The 25,519-nt window shown below is 51.3% G+C and overlaps 1 protein-coding gene across 1 annotated transcript in view; it reads right to left on the bottom strand.

Annotated features, from left to right (window-relative positions):
* The window catches only part of FARP2 (FERM, ARH/RhoGEF and pleckstrin domain protein 2), a 109,618-nt gene extending 88,671 nt beyond the window's left edge, over positions 1-20,947 (bottom strand). Inside the window, exons 1-5 of the mRNA XM_036253674.1 lie at positions 20,916-20,947; positions 17,063-17,252; positions 8,210-8,342; positions 4,363-4,529; positions 2,518-2,749 (exon numbers count right to left, since the gene is read on the bottom strand). Coding sequence (XP_036109567.1) covers positions 2,518-2,721 — 204 coding nt within the window. The 5' untranslated portion in view covers positions 2,722-2,749; positions 4,363-4,529; positions 8,210-8,342; positions 17,063-17,252; positions 20,916-20,947. The remainder of the gene's footprint in view (positions 1-2,517; positions 2,750-4,362; positions 4,530-8,209; positions 8,343-17,062; positions 17,253-20,915) is intronic.
* Between the last annotated feature and the right edge of the window lie 4,572 nt (positions 20,948-25,519).

Genomic DNA, 25,519 nt, shown 5'->3' with positions numbered 1-25,519 from the left:
TGACACCAGGCACTGAGTGTAGCCAGTCTTCTTCCCAAGCCTGCATTTCTGATCCACTGACAACAGCTGCTGCGGTAGCCGAGAAAGGCCACAGCTCCTTGGCACGCCCCGTCATGGTGGCTGTGCCTCTCCACTCGTGAATCCGGTTGGCCCGGGAGCTTGCTTTGATCAGTAGAACCTGGCAGAAGCTATGACACATAAATTCCAAGCCTAGACCTCAAGGGACTGACAGTTTCACTCCTCACCAGGTGTGCCAGGCCAAGCTGTTGCTGCAGGGGTAGGCTGCAAGGAGGGAGGCTCCAGCTGAGGCTGTGGGCAGGCAAGGCTGTCCCAGACCCCCAGCCCTCAGAGCTGGCCAGATGAGAAGACCTCCAAGCCAACACAGAGACACGCAGGCAACAGCAAATGTGTGCTTTAAGCGACTTGGTTTTAGGTGGTTTGTCACTTAGCAAAGCTAACCGATGCAGCTGTGGAGGACAGAGCACTTGGAAGCAGAATACAACTAACTCACAAACCAGCAAATCTGAACCCTCCAAAGGCCGCAGAGGTGACCTGTCACCCTCAGGACAGGCTCCGGAATCTGAACCCTCCAAAGGCCTCAGAGGTGACCTGTCACCCTCAGGACAGGCTCCGGAATCTGAACCCTCCAAAGGCCTCAGAGGTGACCTGTCCCCCTCGGGACAGGCTCCGGAATCTGAACCCTCCAAAGGCCTCAGAGGTGACCTATCCACCTTGGGACAGGCTCTGGAATCTGATTAATTTCTGGTGACTCTCCAGGTATATCCAAATACTGAACATGATGGTTGTATTTGATTAATATAAACAACAATCTCAATTTATTTAAACTTTACAAGCTCTCAATATTTTGAAATCGTTACAAAATGTCAACTCTCATTTCCTCATGTATAGAATGACCCAGATGCTTAGTAAAAGTGAATTTTTCAGAAGACTACATTCTATTTATGATTCAACAATAAACGTGTGCTTTTCTTCTTGTTTGGGTCTAAAGACCATGACGCAGGGCCAAAAAAAAAAGATGCTCTAAAAGTGACCTGCAGTGCAATTCTTTTCTTTCTTTCTTCTTTCACTTTTTAAAATTGGGGCCCTGTTACAAGCCTAGACCACAATGGAGGTGTTAAGCATAGGATAGCTACATAATGAAAATTCTTCTAAACATATGCCTGAAAGAGATTTGGGAGCCCAATTAATTCCCAGATCTTAACCTATTTCCTACAGGTGACTCACGAGAGGGTATCTCTGTGAGCCAGGAAATGCTGTCACAGAACCAATGGCTCCCCACTGGCTCCTGGGGTCAAAGGTTGCCAGTGCCAGACTGCCTTCCCTGCAGAGGCTGCCTCTTGCAACACCAGAGTGACTTGTGAAGTCGGACAGACAGGTCCCCGCCAGTTTCGGTTACCTCTGCCCTGATGAAATGATATTTGATGTCCTCCTCAAATAAGACCTTCAAAGAAGCACCCAGGGTCCCGAGTTCAGACTCTGAATCTAGGCACCAAGCGAGAGGCTGACGGGCCCTAGGCTCCAAGCAAGAGGCCAGCCTCCCTCCCTGCAGCCCTGCCGGTCCCTTTTTGCCTCGCAGGGCTGTCTCCCCTCTCCCCTGCGGTGCACCCTGCACGAGGCCCCACCAGAGCCGAAGGGTCTCTTGGAGCCCCCTTCACAGCCTGGCCCACAGCTCGGACCCTTTTCATGGTCTGTGTGTCATATCTTGACTTCTTGACAGAAAAACCTGTTAAAGTTTAAGTTCGTTCTCGTCCTTGCTGGTGTGGCATAGAGCAGGAGAGCTTCTGAAGACACCGCTGCCAGTCAGCACAGAAGTACGTAGAAGATGGTCTGTGTACACACTGCGTTTGGAAGTGAACTAACGTAAAAACATTCACTCCAATGTCCTTTAGAAAATCAGAGAAAATGTTTTCTAATGTTTCTAATGTTTTCTAAAATTGTTCCTTACGATACATGTACTTAATTATTTGTACCAACATTATCAGTTCAATCTAATGTTAGGGAATTTTCAAAATACAAATGTTATCGGGGCTGACCTAGAAAAACCAGTCCCACGCCGAGACTGTGCAGTGCCTCCCGTCCGGGTTTCTGCATGGTGAGTGCTCAGGCAGTACCCCCAGCCACCCCCACATTTCAGACTAGGAAGCTGACACGTAATGAGGCTGAGAGACACCCCCACCCAGGCAGCCAGTGGCTGAGCCAGGAGAACCGGGGTGGAGGCCCCAGCGTGCGCCCCACAGCACTAAGCCAGCCTCCCCAAAGGGAAGAATGCAGAGAGAACATGATCAGAACCCTACAGCAGAGACAGGAGGGTCCCACTCTCCACACTGGAAGGAGAAATGCAGGTCCTCGGTCTGCAAGCACGTTGCTGGGTGTACCAAAGCCACCCTTGGTCAGCTTCATAAATAAGCAGCCTAAGCAGCAGAACGTAACTGGGAACACAACACTTCACTTTCAGAAAACACAAGGAACTCTGCCTCCAAACACCACACTTCTTACCTCGATGTCAAACGTCTCCACGGAGTTGTCCAGCAGCTTCACTCTGAGGGGGAAGCGCTTCTCCTGTGCTCTGGCCGCTGTCCGTGCCATCCCGGCGGAGGGAGCCTGCCCGGGCTCCAGGGTGCTCACTCCCTCGGGGGGGTGGGCTCCCAGGCGTGCCCCTGGGGTCTGCAAGGCTCGGTATGTTCCTTCTATTTCCCCCATTCTTCACCAGCTAAGAGTGAGAAGTGCACTACAACAAAACAAAACCCAAAGAATCATCACCAGCTACTTAGATACTAAAACAATGTGAGAAACGATCAGGTGCACAAGAATTCTCTGCATGATTTTTGCAACTCCAATGAGTCTTAAATTGCATAATAATACAGACTTGCCTGGCTGGGTGGCTCAGTTGGTGGGACAGTCGTCTCGTACACCAAAAGGCTGCGGGTTTGATTCCCGATCAGGGCACATACCTAGGTTGTGGGTTCAATCCCTAGTCAGGGCACATAGGTGAGGCAACTGACTGTTTCTCTCTCACATTGATGTTTCTCTCTCTTGCTCTCTCCCCCTCCCACTCTCTCTCTAAAGAATAATCAATAAAAATATATCCTCGGGCAGGGATTTAAAAAAAAGTTAAACAAACAACAACAAAAAACAGACCTAAAAAAAGACTATCTTCACCCTGGCAGGTTTGACTCAGTGGTTAGAGAACTGGCCCATGGACCAAAGGGTCTCACGTACCTGGGTTGCAGGTTTGATCTCTGGCCCCAATCAGGGTCATTCGGGAGGCAACCAATCGCTGTGTCTCTCCCACACTGATGTTTCTCTCTCCCTCCCTTCCACTCTAAGACATCAATGGAGCCCTGATTGGTTTGGCTCAGCGGTTAGAACGTCAGCCCGAGGACCAAAGAGCCATAGGTTCGATTCCAGTCAAGGGCGTGTTGTGCCTTGGCTGTGGTTAGGTCCCGGGCCCTGGTCGAGGTCATGCGGAAGGCAACCACTAGATGTGTCTTTCTCACATCCGTGTTTCTCTCTCTCTCTCCCCCACTTTGTCCGCAAATAAATGAAAAAATGTCCTGGGTGGGGGGGATTAACAACAACAAAAAGACGACCTTCTACTCATACCTGGTTGGTGGAGCAGAAAATACAACAAGCAACCCCAATAATATTTCCCAGGTGGCATCTGAGCTCCCACACGAGCCACCTCACCATGACTTGTGGACAGAGGGCAAGAGGCTGCCAGGGCTGGTCCTTCTCAGGCTCTGCCAGCCACCCCCACTGTGCTGGCCATGTGTTGTAAACAGGCCGGCCTTCAGCACAGGTAACGGGTCCCACGCCACCCAGCACCAACATGTGTCAGGTGGCACTCAGCAGGCTCCTCCCCTCTGCTGACAGGTGGGGAAAATTCCAAGGACAGTAGCTGAAGACAACCAGGCCTGTCTCTGCTAGCTTTGCAGCCCTTGGTTTTGCAGGGTGTGTCTCCCCAGGCTGCAGTGGGGGCCACCAGTGGTGAGGAAATAATCTCAGGCACAGTACAAAAGTGAGCCTGGGTGAGCCTTGCCGGGACCACACACCTGGTGTTGGAAAGTGCTCACCTTCCCCATGCTCTCAACCACCACTCACCGGCCACTTAAGAGATAACAACAATGAGGGTCCAAGAGGGCCAAGTGGCTGGGGTAGCACTGGGCGCCCTTTTTAACCCTCCTGGAGCTCCAGGGAAGTTCTCAGCTTTTAAGCTATTGAGTTGAACAGGGATAATCTAATCTCTTCATGTTTTGTTTTGTTTTTTTTTAAATAAAGAACAGGCTAAGTATCCTCCAGAATCTAGTAAGACTGGCTTTGAATTGTATTTGACATAGTTACCTTCTATCTACGACAAGTTTCCTTCTTAAATGTATGTATTTGCTTGAAAGTCATCTCAACCATATTCGACAGCAAAACACAGCTTGGCAAACACGAACACAGATGTGTGGTCTGGAGACAAGGTGCCGCCTCAGCACTTCACTCCACGTGTCATCTTCCGAGGTCTCCTACGAGGATGCGACCGATATTTTAGAAGTCTGACCTCCCTGAATTCCCGGTCCCGTCCCTTGCGTGCCAACTGCACTGCTGAATCCTCTGGCCCTTTCCTCTTTTTCATGCTCAGTTTGTTATCAGGAAAAACGCATGAACTTTTTAGGTCTTAAATTAAGTCAAAAAACCTTCTCAGTGATCAGGCAACGCCCTCTGTCCACTTAAACCCTGCCCAGCAGGGGCGGCCTGCCCAGCCCACCTGGGCGAGAGCTTCTACGCACGCTGGCGTCACCAGACAGCGAGCAGAGAGTGAGGCCACAACAGCCCCGGAGCGGGGAGCACACGGGCACAGGATGAGGCGGTGTGTCCTGCTGCCAACACCCCCCCGACCCAGGTCCTGGACCCTGAGCAACCGCCTCCCCTCATGCACAGCACGCTTGTCACCTGGGCCCCGTGTGGGCCAGGTCAGCAGTGACCTATCATCTTCAGAAGTCTCTCTCCAGGATGTATGCCCAAGAGCAGGAACTAAATTCTCACTGTAAATGTGCTAAGTACTGACTCAGTGCCCCTGGGATCGAAGAACCCGGGCTGCCTCACGAGGCAACGCACTGTGCAGACCACAGAGACAGACAGGGCTCACACCCCGACCGCCGCTTCAGGAAACCACCAACAGTGCACCTGAGATGAACAGTTTGAGAGCCACAAACACGAGCTTTTTCATTTCAGTGTCACAGGCCTGAGTAGTCAGTGCAGACGGGAGGGGATGTCGGCAGGGACCCCACCTTGAAGGCAGCCCGTGTGGAGCAGTGAGCGCTTGGTCAGCTCACAACATTTGGGGAACACAGAACCACCAACAGCAGGTTTCTCTGAACAAGCTGGGGGTGTTTTACTTTGGGCACCAAAGCTGACCTTCCCCATTACGTAAAGCCACAATTCTGAAAACATATAAACCAGCATATATTTTTAGAAGTCACTTCCGTTATTTATTCCATTGTATAGTTCTTAGTAATTTTAGATGGAAAAATTTTATTCAGGTTCTTTCTTTTCTATTCATTATAAGAAATTCATGTCTACACACGTACTTCTAAGAAAATGCCTAGAAAGACCATCATAGTGTCCAGAGGGCACACCGGGCGAGACTGAGAACATGCGAGGAGGTGGTCACTAGAGAAGTCAGGGCCGTGTGGCTCCTGGCGGGAGGGACCTATCACCGGGAGGGCACAGGAAGGGGCTCCGCTCTGCTACTTGACCGGGACAGCGTTCGCTTCATAATTCATTAAGCCATACAGCTGATTCATGTGGTTTCTCTATATTTGTGTTTATTTTTTAACAAAAATATATTTAAAACAGCATACTTTTAATTGAACATCGCTTCATCTGTAAGAAGGACAAAAGGCCTATCAGACAAATGAAAGAGTTTTCCTAGCTCAAGAAATACTAAAACACGGCTCCCAAGAGGAAACCCTTCCGAGCAGTGAACTTGCATCTGGTCCACTGTTAACATCGACACCCTGACGCTGAGACGCAGGCCAGAGACTCGCTCTGGTCATCTGAGGAAGACAGAGTCATGTAAAGTTAACGCCCCATGACAGGCCCTGCTGTGACGTTCCAAAGAAAATCTATTTGCTGTGACACAGTAGTCGTGTGGTATGAACTACCGCTCACTAGCTACTCAGCCATAAGTTGAAGCAAGCTTGGAAAGTAGGGAATGTGACAGACAACTGGCCTGTGACCCCAGCGCTGCGAACATCAGCTAGCCTGTTCCACAGTCCACCCGTCTATCTCAGAACAGGGCTCACTGGACACTTCCTGCAGACACCTTGAGGCTCCTCACTCAGGTCGATGACTTCCTCCAGCCCGATAACGGGAAAGTATCTGCACTGAACTGTTCATACAAAGTATGATCTACATAAGTTACTTTGTTCCATTTTGTTAATATTAAAAACAGATATTGCAAAGGCAAGAATATGCAAGCTAGACTAGAAAGAGACCCAGCAAGGTCACTACCAGCCCGTGACATGTGAGGGTCTCCGGCCAGGGAACCTTTCCAGACCCTGAGGGAAGCGACCTCCGAGGGGCTGCGGCTCATTTTCCCGTCTTCCTTCCACGAGACTGGGATGCTCTGTGGTCTTCACCCCTAAAAATACTGCTGGTGGCTGGACACAGTTCCCACCACTGACATCCAGCGCTGCCTATGACAGGCTCGGCTCCTAGGCTCACGTACTCATCTAATAGAAGTTTTAAAGCCACCTCGAGACATACTTCCACCTTGAAGTTGGAAGACCTTGGCTCAGAAGTCTGCCAAGGATTTGACTGATGACACATCCACGCGGGTTGGACCATGTCGCCTCTGGTGGGCCTGGGTGGGTGCTGATAAAGGGAGAGGCTGTGCCAAGGGGGAGGGGGGTCATATGGGAAATCTCTGTAACTTCACTCAGTTTTGCTGTGAACTAAAACTGCTCTAAAAAAATAAAGTCTAGTAAAAATAAAAGTATGCCACGGAGCACATAACTCAGAAGTGACAGAGTCAGGCCTGGAGCTCAGCCCGGACTGGGCCAGCACGCCTCCCAGCATCTGCTGGGAGCCAGCTCAGGGCTCCCCAGACAAAAGCAGCCTGTCACCACACGAAGGCAGCTGGCTCAAATTTCTCCTGTGCAAAAAATCCACCTTCCGGGAAACATTTTTGGTGACTTCTTTTAGGAGGACCAGAAAACATACAGCAGTTCCTCAGACAATGTCATTGCCTTGTAATGTTGACAAGGAAAAAAACTGATTCCCGGCAGGACCGCTGTGTGTGTGGAGTGTGCACGGTCTCCCGTGTCCTGTGGGTTTCCTCTGGGTACTCCAAGTCCTCCCACACCCCAAGGATGCACATGAGGGGACTCCCCTGTGCACACTGTCCCTGACTTTGTGGTGGGTCCCACCTTGCGCCCTGAGCTGCCGGGAGAGGCTCCAGCCGCCCAGGAACCTGAACTAAAACCAGCGGGTTATCTTGTCTTTAGTATTAATCTTTCTCAAATGTATATGTAGCGCATGTTTACTTCCATGTCTAATATTAGAAGTGTTTGGGGTCTTTATTCAGAAGTTTGGTGATGTTTTTGTGACCAGGAATATGCAGTAGTTAACTCTGGTTCACACCATCAGCTGCTGGTAAAACTGGTTTCATTTACGTGTTTCTCTTAATGCCGCAGTTTCAAGAACCTACCGACGACTGAGTGAGGACTTGCAGGACTTCCACACTGACCAGCAAGGACGGAGAGTGCGGCACTCATCCCACCGACGTCCTGACACGCCGAAACCATGGCAGTGGGGGAATGAACTAGTGCGCGTGACATTCAAATGGAGTTGGGGTTCCCGACCCTGAGCAACACCTCTTTAATGTGGTGTAGCAAGAGATGGACCCTTTTTATTCCCATTCTACTATGCGTGGCTATTAGGTTTTAGAATAAGCAACTAAATAATTCAGTGAAGGTAAGAAACTGGAGGAAAACTGTCAGAACCTGCACTGCCAGGTAAGGTCTCACAGAGCAGATGCGGAACAAATGGCTGGCCAGTGGAGGGCCGGCGGGCACCCACCCGCAGGAACAGGGCTGGCTGGGGAGACACCTCCTCCCAGGACACGACCGTCTGCTGAAAGCCACAGAAACCACCCCGAGTGCCGAAAACCTGGGAGAAGAAAGGGTGCTGTGGAACTCACCTCGCAGGTGCTTCGGGACTGAATCCTGGACAGTGCTGTCCCTCACGTACCAGGAATGGCAGGCACAGTCACCAACCTCAAACACCTCTGGTGTTGAAGGGCAGCTCACGCAAACAGAAAGGTGCCTCCCAGGCTGTGGTGAGAGGTCAAATGATCAGGCAGGCACTCGGAAACTTGTGGGAAATGGGGAGGACATAGCAGTAGCCTGGGGCTGAGGCTGGAAGTTTGGAGGCAGCGTCCCCAGGGTCTAAGTCCAACTCGACCACGAAAAAATGCGGTCACTTCACCATGCCCAGCCCTACTGTAATTCTGGAGGATGATGGGGGAGGGACAAGGTGGTCAGACTCTTTCAAATTTAATAAGACCCCGTGATTCTGTGCTAAGACAACTCAGTGTGAAAAAACTGAAAGATGCATCTACATTCCACGTAATTTATAGTATTTAGTAGCAAAAATGAACTAAACCTCATAAAGTCACTTAGCCCATCCTTCCTCCCTCGGCACATGAAATAGCGGCTGCATGTCTGCAGGAAGAGGGTGGTCACTTTCAGACCAACTCAGCACCACAATATAAACACAGATTATGGTCCAAAGAGATGACGTCAGACATGACCAACATTTGCAAACTTTACAATTCTACTTTTACTTCCTAGGTTTTTAAGAAATTGCCTGAACACTGAATAGATGTCAGAAATTTTGACCTTCTACTATCAGGTATTCTGACTTTATGTTAAATAAAATTCTATTAACTGAAAAATAAAGTTTTAAAAAAACTATTGATGGGGGGGCAGACATACATGGATTTGTTGTTCCACTTATTATTTTTTAATCCTCACCCAAGGATATTTTCCCATTGATTTTTAGATAGAGTGGAAGGCAGGGAGGGAGGGGGAGGGTGGGAGGGGGAGAGAGAGAGAGAAACATCAATTGGTTGCCCCTACTGGAGCTGGGGATCAAACCTACAACTCAGGTATGTGCCCTTAACTGGAACTGAACCCACAACCCTCTGGTCCGAGGGCTGATGCTCTAACCACTGAGCCGAGCAGGCCAGGGCATTGCTACACTCATCTATGCATTCATGGTTGCCCTGACCCAAGAGGAGAACTCACAACCTTAAAGGTATGGTGCCCTAACCAATTGAGCTACCCAGCCAGGGGATGAAAAATAAAGTTTTAAGAGCTGAGATGAATCTGGATACCTGATTCTCAACACTTTGTTTTTGACATGAAGTCACCCAATTTACCATCAGAATCTTCACAAAGGCAGGAAGACGTCTACACCTGCTTTAGAGTGAGAGCAGGTGATTGGTACACTAACTTCTGTTAAAGGAGGATAAATATAAACACAAGCATTTGCTTATATGCAACCACAGAAGGATAGACCAGAAACCAACAAGGTAGGTGCCTATGGTGGGGAGTGTTGGGAGGCGGCCTGGAAACCACTTCTAACAAATGGTGTTTAGTCATGTTGACTTGGGAACCTTGTAAATGTTCTTACACGATTAGAAAGCAAAATTAAACCAGTGTTTTAGAAGAGCAAGCCCTAAAATCTCAAACACAATGAAATAGACGATCCTAACTGTACACTGAACTACAAAGAGAATTAGTTCAAGTGACTTTAAAAACTCAGTAACCTGACTGTACATCACTAGTAAAATGTACCCCAATGATTAAAAGATTACACATGAAACCAGAATGTGGCATGTTCTACAGAAAAAGTGGTCTCATTTATTCAATAAATGGCAAAAAAAAAAAAAAGTGGGGAGGGGGGAATAGAAAATGTTAAAGATGTTACCTGCCAAAGCGTGGACCTTATTTGAATTCTGAATCAAATATTTATGGAACAATGAGGGAACTTTGAATACTGTATCCTACATATTATGAAGTACTGTTAACTTTCTAGGTGTCTTAATGGTATGTATACATGAAGGTAACATGGAATAATGTCTAGGGTTTTCTTTAAAATAATCTAGTGAGGTGGAGGGGACTACAGACCAAACAAACACTGCCCATACGTTGATTATTGAAGCTGAGTTTGATATATTTTATCTACTTTTGTGAATGTTTGGAATTTTCCGTACATTAAAAACAAACAGGTCTAGCAACAATTTCCAATGTATATAAGGACCCAAGGACCCTGGGACAGTGCCCAGCTGACAGGGAGTGTGTGAGGCTCCGGCACAATGGAATGCTGGCCCTGGCCCTTCCTGTCCACTGGGAAGCAGTGCTAGAGAATGAAGCCACTTCTGAAGGCCCCCCTCCAACCAGTGGAGAGGAGAGACCAACAGCCAGTATCCTGGCTCCCAGGCCAATAGAAAATGAGGCAAATTCTTCAAGATTAAAAAAACAAAACAGCCCTGGCCGGTTTGGCTCAGCAGTTAGAGCGTCGGCCTACAGTCCAGAGAGACCTGGGTTTGGTTCCCGCAAAGGGTGCGTACCTTGGTTGCAGTTTGACCCTGGCCCTGGTTGGCTGTGAGAGTGGCAGCCACTTGATGTGTCCCTTTCACGTTGATGTTTCTCTCTCTCTCTGCCCCCCTCTCCATCCCACTCTATCTGAACAAAAAATGGAAAAACGTCTTCAGGTGAGGATTCAAAACAAACAAAACAAAAACATGTGCCTTAAACACTGAACACCGTGCATCATAAATCCACTGTTTCCTTTGTCACCTCCACCTTATTTCAGTTACTGTATTTCTCAGTTCTAAAATGCCGACTTGTTTTTCTTTACATCTTCTTCGTTTTTCTTTTTTTGGCCAAGACTTCCTATCTTTCCACTTGTTTCAAGAGTCCCCTTATTTCTTGGAACATTTTAATAATAGCTGCTTTAAAGTGTGTTTTAGTTTTTTATTGCAACCATAACAACTTACCACAAACTTAGCTGCTTAAAATAACAGCCTTTTATTATCTCAGTTTCTGTGGGCTGGCAGACTGGGTGTGTGCGGATCAGCAGAGCTCTCTGCCTAGGGTCCCATAAGGTCTAAGTCAAGGGGTCAACTGGCCCAGGGTCTTATGTGGGTGCTCTGGGGAGAAGTCCTTCTGGGCTCATTCGGTCCCTGCTGGCCATCGGCTTCAGGAGGCCGCCTGCACCCCGTGGCTTCCTGTCTTCCGAGGCAGCATGCGGAATCCTTCTCATGCTTCCACTATCTCAGCCATCCCGCTGCTGCAGCTGGGGAGCAAGCTCTGCTTTTTAAAAAAATCCTCACCCAAGGATATTTTTCCATTTATCTTCACACAAAGTGAGAGCAGGGGAGGGAGAGAGAGAGAGGAACATCGATGCGAGAGACACATAGACTGGCTGCCTCCCGCACGACCCCGACCAGGGCCAGGGATGAACTGCAACTGAGGTACGTGCCCTTGACTGGAATTGAACCCGCAACTCATTGGTCCACAGGCCGACACTCTAACCACTGAGCCAAACAGGCCAAGACAAACTCTGCTTTTAAGATGTGCTGATCGGGCCCTGGCCGGTTTGGCTCAGTGGTAGAGTGTCGGCCTACGGTCCAGAGAGACCCAGGTCCGGTTCCCGTTAAGGGCATGTACGTACCTCGGATCTCAAGTCTTTGTCAGGTAATCCCAACAACTGCAGCATTTAGGCTTCTGCCTGTCTTTTCTCTCACGTGGCAGTATTTTCCTGGCTCTGCATATGCTGGGTAATTTTGCATTATGTCCTGGACATTTAAGAAATGGTGTTGAGACGTTTACATCCGTGGAGAGGGTTGCACTTTTGCTCTGGCAGGCACTGGCCTGGTTGGGTTCAGGCTGCAAGTCCCGACAGCTTCCACGGGCCGACTTCAGCTCTCCCTCGGAGGCTGTCCTCCTGGTGCACCACAACCCACTGCCAGCATGGTTTCCGTTATCTGAGTTGCAAGGTCTCTGGCAAGCTGCGCGGGCTCAGACCCATGTGTGCACAGCTCGGTGCTGAGCTCGAAGTTCATAAGCCATGCTCGGGGCACTTCCAAGCTCCCCCTCCTCCCAATCTCTCTGATGTACCTTCCAGGTGCCTGGGGCTCTCCTTCCCAGTCCGCCAGCCACAGACCTGGGGTTTTAGTCACCCTGCTCCACTGTGCACTTCCTGTGACCACTCCCATCTGGGATCAAGCCACAGGAGGAGAGAAAAAGCAGCAGGGATCCCCCACCCCCGCAGAGTTTCAGGTGTCTGCAGGCTCCTGCTGCCGAGGGACAAGTGTGGCTTTCCTCACCCTCCCTCCCTCCTGCAGCTCTCTGCACCACACCTGTGCCCACCTCTGGGCTTCAGATATCTGGAGACCAGGCTGGGGGGTGATGGAAGAACAAGAACCTCCCTACTGGCGCGGTGGTACCTCAAATTTTGGCCTTTGTCCCCAATCTGCCTGTCACCATTTACTTGTCAGAGTCCTCCAATAGCTCCACACAGCTGTCCAGGCTCTCTGGTCACAGCCAGTGGACGAGGCAGGGTGGAGCGTGCCCACTCCACCTTCCTGGACCCAGACCTCGACATCATGCGCATTAAGCCCTGTCTGCAGTGTATCCCTGGGAGAGGGAGGAGGGTTGGTTTCTATTTCCTTCTTTCCAATGTTCTGTACTCTTCAAATCGCCATCACTTTTGAAATCAGACGGCTTTTCTACAGACCGCTTGCAACTGCGACCTGCTTAGAAGTCTCCAGTGGAAGGGCTGCTTACTGCGTGGCCGCAGGCCCGCCTGCCCGGAGGGAGCAGGAAGAACTCCGTCGCCTCTGGTTGTGCTTGCTTTTCTTTCTGAAACAGTTCGCTTACGTGAAAAGTGACATTTCCAGACACCCCGGAACTGACTTCTTGTTCAGACAGTCATGTGCTGTTAGTGGCTGGGATACATTCTAAGAAATGCATCACCAAGTGACTTCATCACTGTGTGAACCTCACTGAGGCACTGACACAGACCAGATGGGACAACCTACTGCTCCGGGGCCACCAGCCTGGACAGCCCGTTACTGGACAAACACCACGAGACTAGACAAACATGAGAGAAAATGATGCCCAAAGACAGTAAACAGATGTAGGAGGCTGCCGCCGGTGTAACACAGCTATTGTTTTACAGCAAACCTTTTGAAAAATAAGTAGGAAGAGTACAGTCTAAAACAATGATAAAGAGAAGAGCCCAGTAAACACATGAAGCAGTAGCATGGTGATTTATTGCCCTTTTCAGTTATCACATCCAGGACACGGCTGCATGCGCTGGACTTGTACATGGCTGGCCGGTTGTCGACACCGGCATCACCACAGACAGGTGTGCTGTACTAGGATGTTGTGATGGCTGGAATTTTTCAACTCCACTGAAATCTTGGGGGACTGCTGTTGTCTATTTAGTCCCTTACTGAACAAAAGGTTGTTATGCAGCCACGACTGTACTGAGCCTTGCTCCAACATTCCCCTGGTTAACTGCCATCAAAGCCACTGGGTTTGAATCACGAGGCAGACAGTGTTAATAACCCAGCGATTTAAACAGTCTGTAACTGCCTACTGTGCTTCCTCCTTCCCAAACACATTGCCGTTGGCGGCTGGAGGATGTTCAGAGTCACCTCACCCATGAACTCTACTGTGTCATCTGGCACCAAGCAAAGGGCCAGAAACTGCCTCTCCAAGAGCAGCTATTCTGCCTCTAACTTCTGGCCCCTCACTTGTACTGGCCCCTCCCAGGGTCCCATGTAAAGTGTGCCTATGTAAATTTTTCAGTGGAGCTGAAAAATTCCAGTCTTTTGTAAAACTTGCAACAAATAGAATATTTGCCCAGCCAGTGTGGCTCAGTGAATTGAGCACAGTCCCTTGGACGGAAAGGTCCCGGTTGATTCCCAGTCAGGGCACATGCCCGGGTTTCGGGCTCGATCCCCAGTAGGGGGCGTGCAGGAGGCAGCCGATCGATGTTTCTTTGTCACATCAATGTTTCAATCTCTCTCTCCCTAAAAAAAAAATCAATAAAAATATATTTAAAAAAATATTCTAACGGCAATGGATTGAGCCTGCTGCCGCTCTGCACTTCCTCCCTTTCCCTTTGCAGGTCCCTCAGGAGGGCTGTCGGCATCTCTGAGTTCCAGCCAAGGGCACAATGCGTTGGAGACATTTAGTTTGACTTACAGGGTTCGTTTATGTTGTCTGCCGTTAGTTCTGTGTAAACGTAACGTAAGTTATAACTAGCCATCTCAGTGCAGGTGGGCTCCCAAGAACACTGCTACAGCACTGCCTGCTCACCAGAGGCGAGATGAAGGGCCAGGTAGGGGCTGCGGCATCCAAGTGGGGGCATCAGGGCTGGACTAGAGGTGTGTGGGCAGAAACACGGCTTGAAAACCTGCAGTGCTCCCGTTAGAAAAATTGATCATGTAGTAGTATAATTATAAATGTTGCCCTGGCCAGTTTGGCTCAGCGGTTAGAGCGTTGGCCTGCGGTCCGGAGAGACCCGGGTTCGGTTCCCGCTAAGGGCACATACTTCGGTTGCAGTTTGTCCCCGGCCCTGGTTGGTCGTGCGGGTGGCAGCCACTCGATGTGTCCCTTCACGTCGATGTTTCTCTCTCTCTCTCCTTCCTCTCTCTCCCTTCCACTCTATCTGTACAAAAAATGGAAAAATATCCTCGGGTGAGGATAAAAATAAATAAATAAATAAATGTACCACAGACTTTTCTACTTTTTTGAACAGACTCGTGCAAAACAGAATTTAAAAGATTTCCTGCTTTTCCAAGACACAAACCTGTAGCAAATATGTCTACATGTGAAATCATGTTTTTTGCATCCTATCAATAACAAAAACTTTTGATCAACAATGCTAGAGGAATCACTAAATTCTTTCTATTTTCTGTCATATGAAGAAGCAATTAAAAAGTACAGTCAGCCCTGGTCAGTTTGGCTCAGTGGTTAGAGTGTCAGCCTGCGGATCAAAGAGTCTCAGGTTCAGTTCCGGCCAAGGGCACATACCTTGGTTGCAGTTTGTCCCTGGCCCTGTTTGGGGTCATGCAGGAGGCAACCAGTCGATGTGTCTCTCTCACATCAATGCTTCTCTCTCTCCCTCCCACTCAATCTGAAGACAAATGGAAAAATATCCTTGGATGAGGATTAAAAAAAAAAAAAGTACACATTCAAAGAAAAAGTATTACAGCATATATCAGGTAATTAACAAACATGTTCCTTCCTGGAATTTAGTGATATTTGTGTTACTGGTCAGATTCTTCAAATCTGTAACTTATTTGCTTTTCCTCATTCTAAATAATTATTCACTTTCAAAATTAATTTTTATTTGTAACATTATATTCTTTTCTTTTTTCCTTTATTGATTTGAGAGAGAGAGGAAGGGCGAGGGGGAGAGAGATAGAAACATTGATGACAGAGAACATTGATTGGTCTCCTCCTGCATGCTCCCCACTGGGGATTAGGCCCACAACTTGGGCGTGTGTCCCAACCGGGAATCAAACCGGGCGACCTATTGGTGCAGGGTCAACGCTCAACCACTGAGCCACATCGGCCAGACTGTCTTCTTTTCTTAAAGAGGCTCTCCCTTCCCCCAACTGTATAAATTTCAGGCCCCATAAAACCTGCATCCACCCTTGCCCCTGATGAAATCTTAATTTTATTGAGTTCCTAGTGTGTATCAAGCAAGCCTTAGTACTTAAGGATACGGAACTTCACAAAAGAGAAAATCCTTTCCATGATAGTGGAAGATTACAAAGAAGAGAGCATGCTAAATGGCGAGGAGTCCATGGAGAATGTCAGTAAAGACAGCAGACAGGATCTGATGGGAAGAGGGAGGGAGAAGGCCTCAATGAGAAGACAGCATCGGCATCAGGCCCAAAGACAGTCCTGGTGCATATTCCAACGGCAACCGCATCCTGAGTGACGGCCACTACTAGCAGCCCACACCATGCCCTCCTCCACGTCATTGCCTTTGACTCTCATGATCCCATTCACAGACCAAGGAACCCAGGATCAGAAAGGTGACTTGCTCATGGTCACTCAGCTCTGCTAATGGTCTCAACCCCACCCTGATTCCACGTTGTGCTGTCTCCTCTCTGCTTTGAGGGCCCCTGGATGCCAAACATCTAGAAGACAGCTATGGAAGTGGCCAGGAGTACCTCCCCACTGTAATACCAGGCAGCAGAAAGTACTAGGTAACATTGGGGGGAGGGGGGTGCGGCTAGCCTGGCCCAGAGAGGCTGCCCAGGCCTGGAGCTGGAACTGGGCCTGGCAGGGGACAGGAGATCACCTGGACAAAGAGCACAAGCACAGGACTACTGAGCAATGAGGGGTGTTCTGGCCTAGCCTATAAGGTCTGGATGCAGTCACAGTTCCTTCTGGTCTACAGCTGGGAAGCAACGGGGAGGATGAGCCCGGGAGAGATGGGCTGGAGAAAGTCATCACTGCATCCTACAATATTACAGTAACTTTCTGTATTTGAATTTTAAAATGGCTATAAACCAAAGACCAGCTTGAGGGGAAAATAATCCTCTGACTCTAAATAAAACTACTTATATCATTCTAACTTCCCTTCTGATCCTTGTCCACGTCCTCACCTACTTTTACAACAGTGTAACTGCTGTGTTTGCAGTTTTGCCTTTTTGGCTATGTTTTTGAACACATTTCTACGGATCAGATTGGTTCAAATTTTGTCGAGAGGGGTGGACAGGAACGGGTTGCCAGAGCATTCTTATTGGATGTGGAGTGCTACACCACACACACAGGGCTTGCATACTGGAGTTTGTTCTAAAAACTGGGATTCCAAAATCACAGTCTTTATCACATACTGCTAGATGCTCTCCAAAAAGATTAGAACAACTCACAGAATCACCACCAATGTAACCGCTCCCCAGAAACCCCCCAAACACTGGGACTTTTCATATTAACTTTTGCGGAACACTCACTTTTTCACTCTGTTGCCAAGGCAAAACTTGGAGTGACTGTGGTTGTCCTGCATACCTAGCACTGTGCTGTGGCAGGAAGCTTGTGACTCACTGGCAAGCTGACGAGAAAGTGGGTGAAGGAGAAACGCAGCAATAAGAAAACCTTGGTACTGTTGGAGTGGAGGTGTTGACGTGATGAGGGTAGGCGTGTCTGGAAAGAAGGAAGGACAGGATTCCTTGGGGCTACACCAGTTTACAGAGTTTGCGAAGAATGATCCCTGCATCGGTCTTTGCTTTGTCAGTCCAGTGCCCACCCTTCCCTCCACAAAGGGTAACTGCTACACGTCCGCCCACTTCTAGCTGTCTCCTGTCTACTCGGACTCGTGGTCCACCTGAGAACAGAATGGCAACATCAGTTAACACCGACTGTGTGTCAGGCATCTGGCTAACAGCTTTTCTACTGACTTCAGCCCTCACAACAACCCTGTGAGGTAAATTTCAACCCCATTTTATCAATAAGGAACCTGAGGCAGAGATGAATTAAGGTCATACAAACAACTTCTCTGAGAAAGGAATCGGTACTGAAAGAACCTGGAAGTCCACTATGAAAAGAAGTGCCCGTGTTATGAGCTGGCAAACCTGTGCAGCCAGGAGGCACTGCTGTCCAAACTGCCAGGCAGTAAATGCGGGGGAGGGAGGGGGTGCCCACACCCATCATTCCATTGTCTCTCCTTTAAAACGGGCCATGCAATCTGGCCATACCTTTGCAGATTTTGACAGAACTAAATAAAACAACAGACACGAAGCGCTTCACAACTTAACACAGAATTATGCCTTTTAGTGCACAGGAACTCAGAAAAACTTTTCAAAAACAGCAGATACAGAAAATTCAAATTATAGCTGGCCTACAAATAAAGGTCCCTCCATGCCGCTACCTCAGATGTCTTTTCCCACCTCGCTGGCATCGAGATAATCTGTGTCATCTGTTGCAATGGTCTACCTGTAACCCAGGGCCACCTGATGGTTACCAAACACTTCCACAGTGGTCCAGCCAAAGCGATCTCATAGCAACAGAACTAAGGTAGAAAGAAAAACCACCCCTAAAGATTTAGCCCTGGGTCTTAAATCTTTCCATCCTTTCTTTACACTATGTGTTGACATCATTTCAGCCAACACGCCTGTTTTAATTCGTTGTTCACAGCCATTACTGCCTAGCACCAGGTAAGTGAAAAGGTGCTGTGTGATGGTCCCACTCTTCATGGTTTTCCTTTGGAAGGCTCCCCACTGTCTTAGGAGAACAGTATTTCCAGACGTTATTGGAGTAAAAACTTCAATACCTAACTCCAGATTCCCACCTTTAAGATACAATTTAAGGAAAGGCCATGAAGGGCCTCATTCACAGCGGGAGCTGCCACCTGTGGCTCTGTGCAGGACTCCACCGCGCACACCTGAGCCTCCACGGGGGGCACTCTCCGCCCCACGGCGCACACCTGGGCCTCCACGCGGGCACTCTCCGCCCCAGGGCGCACACCTAGGCCTCCACGCGGGGCACTCTCCGCCCCAGGGCGCACACCTAGGCCTCCACGCGGGCACTCTCCGCCCCACGGCACACACCTGGGCCTCCACGCGGGCACTCTCCGCCCCACGGCACACACCTGGGCCTCCACGCGGGCACTCTCCGCCCCACGGCGCACACCTGGGCCTCCACGCGGGGCATTCTCCGCCCCACGGCACACATCTGGGCCTCCACGCGGGGCATTCTCCGCCCCACGGCGCACACCTGGGCCTCCCCGCGGGCACTCTCCGCCCCACGGCGCACACCTGGGCCTCCACGCGGGGCATTCTCCGCCCCACGGCGCACACCTGGGCCTCCACGAGGGGCACTCTCCGCCCCACGGCGCACACCTGGGCCTCCACGCGGGGCACTCTCCGCCCCACGGCGCACACCTGGGCCTCCACGCGGGGCATTCTCCGCTCCACGGCGCACATCTGGGCCTCCACGCGGGGCATTCTCCGCCCCACGGCGCACACCTGGGCCTCCACGCGGGCACTCTCCGCCCGACGGCGCACACCTGGGCCTCCACGCGGGGCATTCTCCGCCCCACGGCGCACACCTGGGCCTCCACGCGGGGCACTCTCCGCCCCACGGCGCACACCTGGGCCTCCACGCGGGGCATTCTCCGCCCCACGGCGCACATCTGGGCCTCCACGCGGGGCATTCTCCGCCCCACGGCGCACACCTGGGCCTCCCCGCGGGCACTCTCCGCCCCACCGTGCACACCTGGGCCTCCACGCGGGGCATTCTCCGCCCCACGGCACACACCTGGGCCTCCCCGCGGGCACTCTCCGCCCCACGGCGCACACCTGGGCCTCCCCGCGGGCACTCTCCGCCCCACGGCGCACACCTGGGCCTCCACGCGGGCACTCTCGCCCCCACGGCGCACACCTGGCCTCCACGCGGGGCACTCTCCGCCCCACGGCGCACACATGGGCCTCCACGCGGGGCCATTCTCCGCCCCACGGCGCACACCTGGGCCTCCACGCGGGGCATTCTCCGCCCCACGGCGCACACCTGGGCCTCCCCGCGGGCACTCTCCGCCCCACCGCGCAAACCTGGGCCTCCACGCGGGGCATTCTCCGCCCCACGGCGCACACCTGGGCCTCCACGAGGGGCACTCTCCGCCCCACGGCGCACACTTGGGCCTCCACGCGGGCACTCTCCGCTCCACGGCGCACACCTGGGCCTCCACGCGGGGCACTCTCCGCCCCACGGCGCACACCTGGGCCTCCACGCGGGCACTCTCCGCCCGACGGCGCACACCTGGGCCTCCACGCGGGGCATTCTCCGCCCCACGGCGCACACCTGGGCCTCCACGCGGGGCACTCTCCGCCCCACGGCGCACACCTGGGCCTCCACGCGGGGCATTCTCCGCCCCACGGCACACATCTGGGCCTCCACGCGGGGCATTCTCCGCCCCACGGCGCACACCTGGGCCTCCCCGCGGGCACTCTCCGCCCCACGGCACACCTGGGCCTCCACGCGGGGCACTCTCCGCCCCACGGCGCACACCTGGGCCTCCACGCGGGGCACTCTCCGCCCCACGGCGCACACCTGGGCCTCCACGCGGGGCACTCTCCGCCCCACGGCGCACACCTGGGCCTCCACGCGGGGCATTCTCCGCCCCACGGCGCACACCTGGGCCTCCACGCGGGGCACTCTCCGCCCCACGGCGCACACCTGGGCCTCCCCGCGGGCACTCTCCGCCCCACGGCGCACACCTGGGCCTCCACGCGGGCACTCTCCGCCCCACGGCGCACACCTGGGCCTCCCCGCGGGCACTCTCCGCCCCACGGCGCACACCTGGGCCTCCACGCGGGGCATTCTCCGCCCCACCGCGCACACCCGGGTCTCTATGCGGGACACTCCGCCCCACGGCGCACACCTGGGCCTCCACGCGGGGCACTCTCCGCCCCACCGCGCACACCCGGGTCTCTATGCGGGACACTCCGCCCCACCGCGCACACCTGAAACTCCACGCGGGACACACTCCACCGCACCATACACACCTGGGCCTCCGCGCGGGGCACTCTCCGCCCCACCGCGCACACCTGAGGCTCCACGCCCGGCACTACCGCCCACCACGGGACACCCTACGCCCCATCCGCCCAGAGCCCCACGCGGGTCCCTCCCGGGCCTCAGGCGGTGGGCTCCCCACACGGCCCTCCTCGCACGGGGCCGTCCTAGGCCTTGCGAGCGCGGGCATAGACTCCGCGGGTGGACCGCCGTCTGAGGCGCCCGGGCCGCCGCGGGACCAGGCCCTCGGCCCTCGACTTCCACCGCCCACCCCCGCGTCCTTGCAGCCCCGCGTCTCACCCGCCAGACCGCCCGCGCCGTCGTCTGCAGGGGCCTCGGGTACAGCGCCGGCTCCGCCCGCTCCCGACTGCCCGCGGGCCGCGCGGCGCCCCCGCCCCCGCCCCCGCCCCCGCCCCCGCCGGGGCCCCGCCCCTGCCCCCACGGACGCGCCGCCGATTGGCTTTTCTGGAAGCGCGGCAGTGAATTCTGATTGGTAAACAGACCGGGAGGGGGCGGGGACGCGGGAGGGCGGACCCCGCGCAGTCAAATACAAACTAGCAGACTTGGCTCGCGGGGCGGGACTCTGCCCAGGGCGGGACTCTCCCCAGGGCGTGGCTTCGCGTAGGGCACTCGGCCCCGGGCGGGGCCTGAACTTGGTCCTGGGCGGGGCCTCGCCTCTAAAGGCCGGGGAGTTTCCCTCCGCGGGGCTGCATCAGCTCCAGCAGCTCCAGCGGGTGTCTGCCATCCTTCTGGCTAAGCTCCACCCATTGCACTCCTGGGCCTGAAGACAGTAGCCGAGGGCACCGCGGGCAACACGGGGATGTGATGCGACGGCGATGGGTGGGTCGCTCTTGGAGGAGGTCGAAGGCCCTTCATTCTTCGCAAACCCCTCCAGCTCCGCGACTCCCAGCCGGGGCGCAGAAACGCGACACCACCGCCCCCTCCCGGCTCGCAGGAGGACAAGTCCAGGGGCTGGGTGAACTGTCCACCCTTCAAGGCCTCGCCCAACGTGCTCTCCGAGGTGGGTGTGGTCCTGGCACCCGCGACTGTCGAGGGGATTAATCCTAAACCAACTGGGGTCATCCTCCAGGCGACTTCTACAGTGCTGCGGACTCCAGCCACGCCCGATCCCTCGTTTCCCAACAGCCGAGATGGGAGTAAGTGCAGCTCCCGGTAGGGCGGCCTCAGGTCCCAGGCTCGGCAAAGATCCCTCCCTACCTCCGCCTGTCGTCCAAGCCCTCCACGCCCCCTCAGGGCTTTCCCTCTTACCAGTCCCCACATCAGAACCCAGCGGCTGTCTTCACTGCGTCCAGGGTGGCGAGAAGACCGTTCTAGACCCCCATTAGGTGCAGAGTCTAGGAGGACCGCGCATTTTAGAGTCTGGTTAGAGGGGGGTGACCCCGTGGCTGTAGCTTGATTGGAGGGAAGGCGCGAGGTAGGGGAGTGCAGGGCATGGAACTAGGAAGTGGGAGCTTCACTATCCAGGGGGATGGCAAGGGGCCCAGACTGTCCTGTATGGTCACTGGAGTGGACAGCGAGCGTCATCCAGACCCCCAATCAGCCTTGCAGTCCAGGTTTTAAAAATGTGTAATTGTAGAACTCCCCTCACCAGTTAGTAACATTTAGAATAGAAATTTGTCTGTCATTCATTGTATTTCCAGGTATTTAATAGCTGCTGCCTCAGCGAATGCATCAAGTCGCTCTAACCAACTGAGCTACCTGGCCAGGGCCCTAGTAAAATTTCTTAATAAGTGGACATCATTGAACTCTTACTAGTGCTAATTTTTATCATTCTTTCACTTTTAAGTAGGTAATCAGATCACCCGTAAATGACTCCTTTCCAGTCTTTATGGCTCTTCTGTTCTTTGGGCTGGGACTGCCAATACAAAGCTGTTGGGTATTGATGCAAGTAATTTACCTGAATTTACACATGGATGATTGAGGGGCTCTGAACTTTTCCCAGAAAACCTTACACCTTTCCCTGGGAAAGAACCAATAATGAGAAATACTACTTTAACCTCTAAATAATAGAGCTTTATTGATAAAAAGTTAGTTTCCATGGATACAAAATGGCTGTGTAAAATGTTTTCAAAATACATTTCTATAGGTAAAGAAAGTGGCTTAGTAAAAGAACAATTATCTATTAGCAAAAGTATTAATTTCAGTTTGAGCAACAAAAGAAAAAAGATTTCAAAGTGTAAAGGTGTAGGTCACCCATCCTGCATAACCATTACTAGGTGGTAGCCAGCCCCAAGCAATTTCACTCCAACACACAGACCACTTGCAAATGTCCCTCTGCCTCCCTTTAAACAGCTTTCACTAGCAGTTAATGCCAAAACAATCCAGCAATTGGCCTTGGAGGTACCCTCAAGTCATGAAACACTTTTTCTTGATAAAAACTGCACAATGTGCCTGAGCCCAAAGCTCTTCAGCACTCATCACTGTTAACAGTGAAGTGCCAAGTTAGCAAGAACACCATGTTATTCTCTGTAGTACACTTTTGTAGCACATTTTCGGCCAAAAAAAAACACCTTCCTCATTCTTGAATTAAGCCATTTTCTCTATTGTTTAACCCCTCCTGTTGTAGCAAAATGGAAATAGTGAATCAGCACCTGCTTCCTCCAGGTCTCACCTGCCACTTTCTTAACTTCAATAGCAATGTTGAAAATAAAGCAGGCCCTGGAGCATCAGCACCCTCAGAGTGTGGTGAGTGCCAGACAGTGAAGGACGGAGACATGCCAGGTGGGAAGGGAAAGGCCACAGCCACGGCCACGGAGCACAGGAAACCCACCAGGAGCAGTTCTCACTGGCGGCACCTACAACCAGCCCATGGTGCAGATTTGAAATGTTTTTCGTTGTTACACGATACTTGGAGAAATCTGTATTACACACAATGAAGGAAATGGTGGTGGATGAAAATAGGTGACAGTCTGCACATAAAAAAAAAATGACCACTGCGATTTGCCCTCCTTCACAAAACCATTCAAAAAAGAAACAAAGGAAAGCGAAATCAGGAAAACCTGATTGGCACTTTGCTTCATGGAGCTGAGGCCTCAGGCCCTGTGATAGGTCTGGGTTTGGCACCCACCCACCCACCCACCAAAGGACCCCTATTTCCACTCCTGAGGCAGACCTTCTACATCTGCAGTTATAGAAATATATTAAAGTGCAGCATAAAAATACAAAAGGTTAGTTTCTGAACAATCAACTGCTAATTTTCCTTAAAAGGTTATTTTTTAATTTAGTCAAGTAAAAATAGTTAATTGACTCTCACCATGTTGGTAAGAATCTTAGTTGCAATATCAAAACTGGAATTTGTGGAGACTCTAACTTTCCCACAGAGGAGTGCGACCAATATTCGTGGAGAGCTCTGGCCGGTTTTGCTCAGTGGTTAGAGCACTGACCTGCGGTCCTGAGAGACCCAGGTTTGGTTCCCGCTAAGGGCATGCAGTTTGTCCCCAGCCCTGGGTGGGTTGTGTGGGTGGCAGCCACTCGATGTGTCCCTTTCACGTCGGTGTTTTTCTCTTCCTCTCTCTCCCTCCTACTCTACCTAAACAAAAAAATAAAAAAAAATGTCCTCAGGTGAGGATTAAAAAAATATATTCGTGGAGAGCACTACAAAAAGTGCCTGTGGCAATGGCCCAGCGGTTTAAAAAATAACCTAGTATAAGTATCCAAAGACTTCTAAAACTTACCCAAAAGTTTGTTTTTAAAAGAAAGTTACTTAAGTATAAGCACATATCTTATTAGATAGTTCTATTATTTCATTTGGTAAACAGATAAACGTGCAGATGAATTAACGGTAGAATTGTAGCAGCAAAACTGGTCTTAGGTGTTGTGCTCAAACAGAAGCAAGGCAGGGAAGAATCTCCACTTGGCGCTCTGGGCAGTAAATGGCCCCGTGCCTTCTAGGTCACTGGGTCCATGTCTCTACCACTCAGGAACATTCAGGGTAAATATGAATGTTCTAGAAACAAGTCAAGAGTGCTCCTCAATGCCTAGGTGTTTAGGTCAGCCAAATCACAGTAACATATATGCTGACTGATCCCTGGAAATCAATTCTAACATTAGTGGTTAGTGAATGTGGAAGAAAATGAAAATGCAAACTTCACTCACAAAATATAAAGTCTACCCCTCTAGTAACAAATACAAATGTTAAAAGTACTTCATACAAAAGAACACATCAAAAGTTTTTAAAAACTTGAATTCTTGGGACACAGGCACTGTGAAGTATGGATGATCAACTCTCCAACAATGTCTTGAAAACATAGCACAGAGCTGTATTACTCATCCGGAATGTTTTATCTTGCAAAATGTTTTCTGGAAAAACAAAACACAACATGTGTAAATGGAAGGGATGCAATGCTTGCTGCGTTGACCATCAACAGCATTGTTTCTGCATAACAAAGAGCACACAGTGAGCAGAAGGTGGTTGGGCTCCTTTGACCAGTTATTAGCGAAATCAAAACTGGGAGGACTGCAAAACTGAAAAGTATATAAAAATTTAAATCAATTTTATGTACTTAAAGTAGAATTTCCCACATTCCATAATTAAAGTTTTAGAAAGAGCAACAGCAAGGTCAGAGGAAACTAGCGAACACCTTCCGACCCCTCCCGCCTCAATGGAGGCTCCAGAGTCCTCACTTCTTTCACTTTATCTTCAGGTTCCCAGTGGGCACCAAACCTGAACATGCAAAATCAGCCTCTGGAGTCTTTCTTTAGTTATATGACTGCAGGCAAATAATTTTAAATGCTTGCACAGCATCAATGTCCTTATCTACTAGTAAGGTGTGAACTTGGCATGTACGCTGGAACTGTGCTAAGGTTTCAACCAACTCTGACCAGGTGGAGTTACATGAACGGTCTCAGGATAGTAACTGTTTACACTGGACAAATGTACTTGT

Source organism: Molossus molossus, unplaced genomic scaffold (assembly GCF_014108415.1).
Source record: "Molossus molossus isolate mMolMol1 unplaced genomic scaffold, mMolMol1.p scaffold_m16_p_11, whole genome shotgun sequence".
Classification (NCBI taxonomy): domain Eukaryota; kingdom Metazoa; phylum Chordata; class Mammalia; order Chiroptera; family Molossidae; genus Molossus; species Molossus molossus.
The sequence above is the reverse complement of the archived record's forward strand: the minus strand, read 5'-3'. Positions and strand labels throughout refer to the sequence as shown.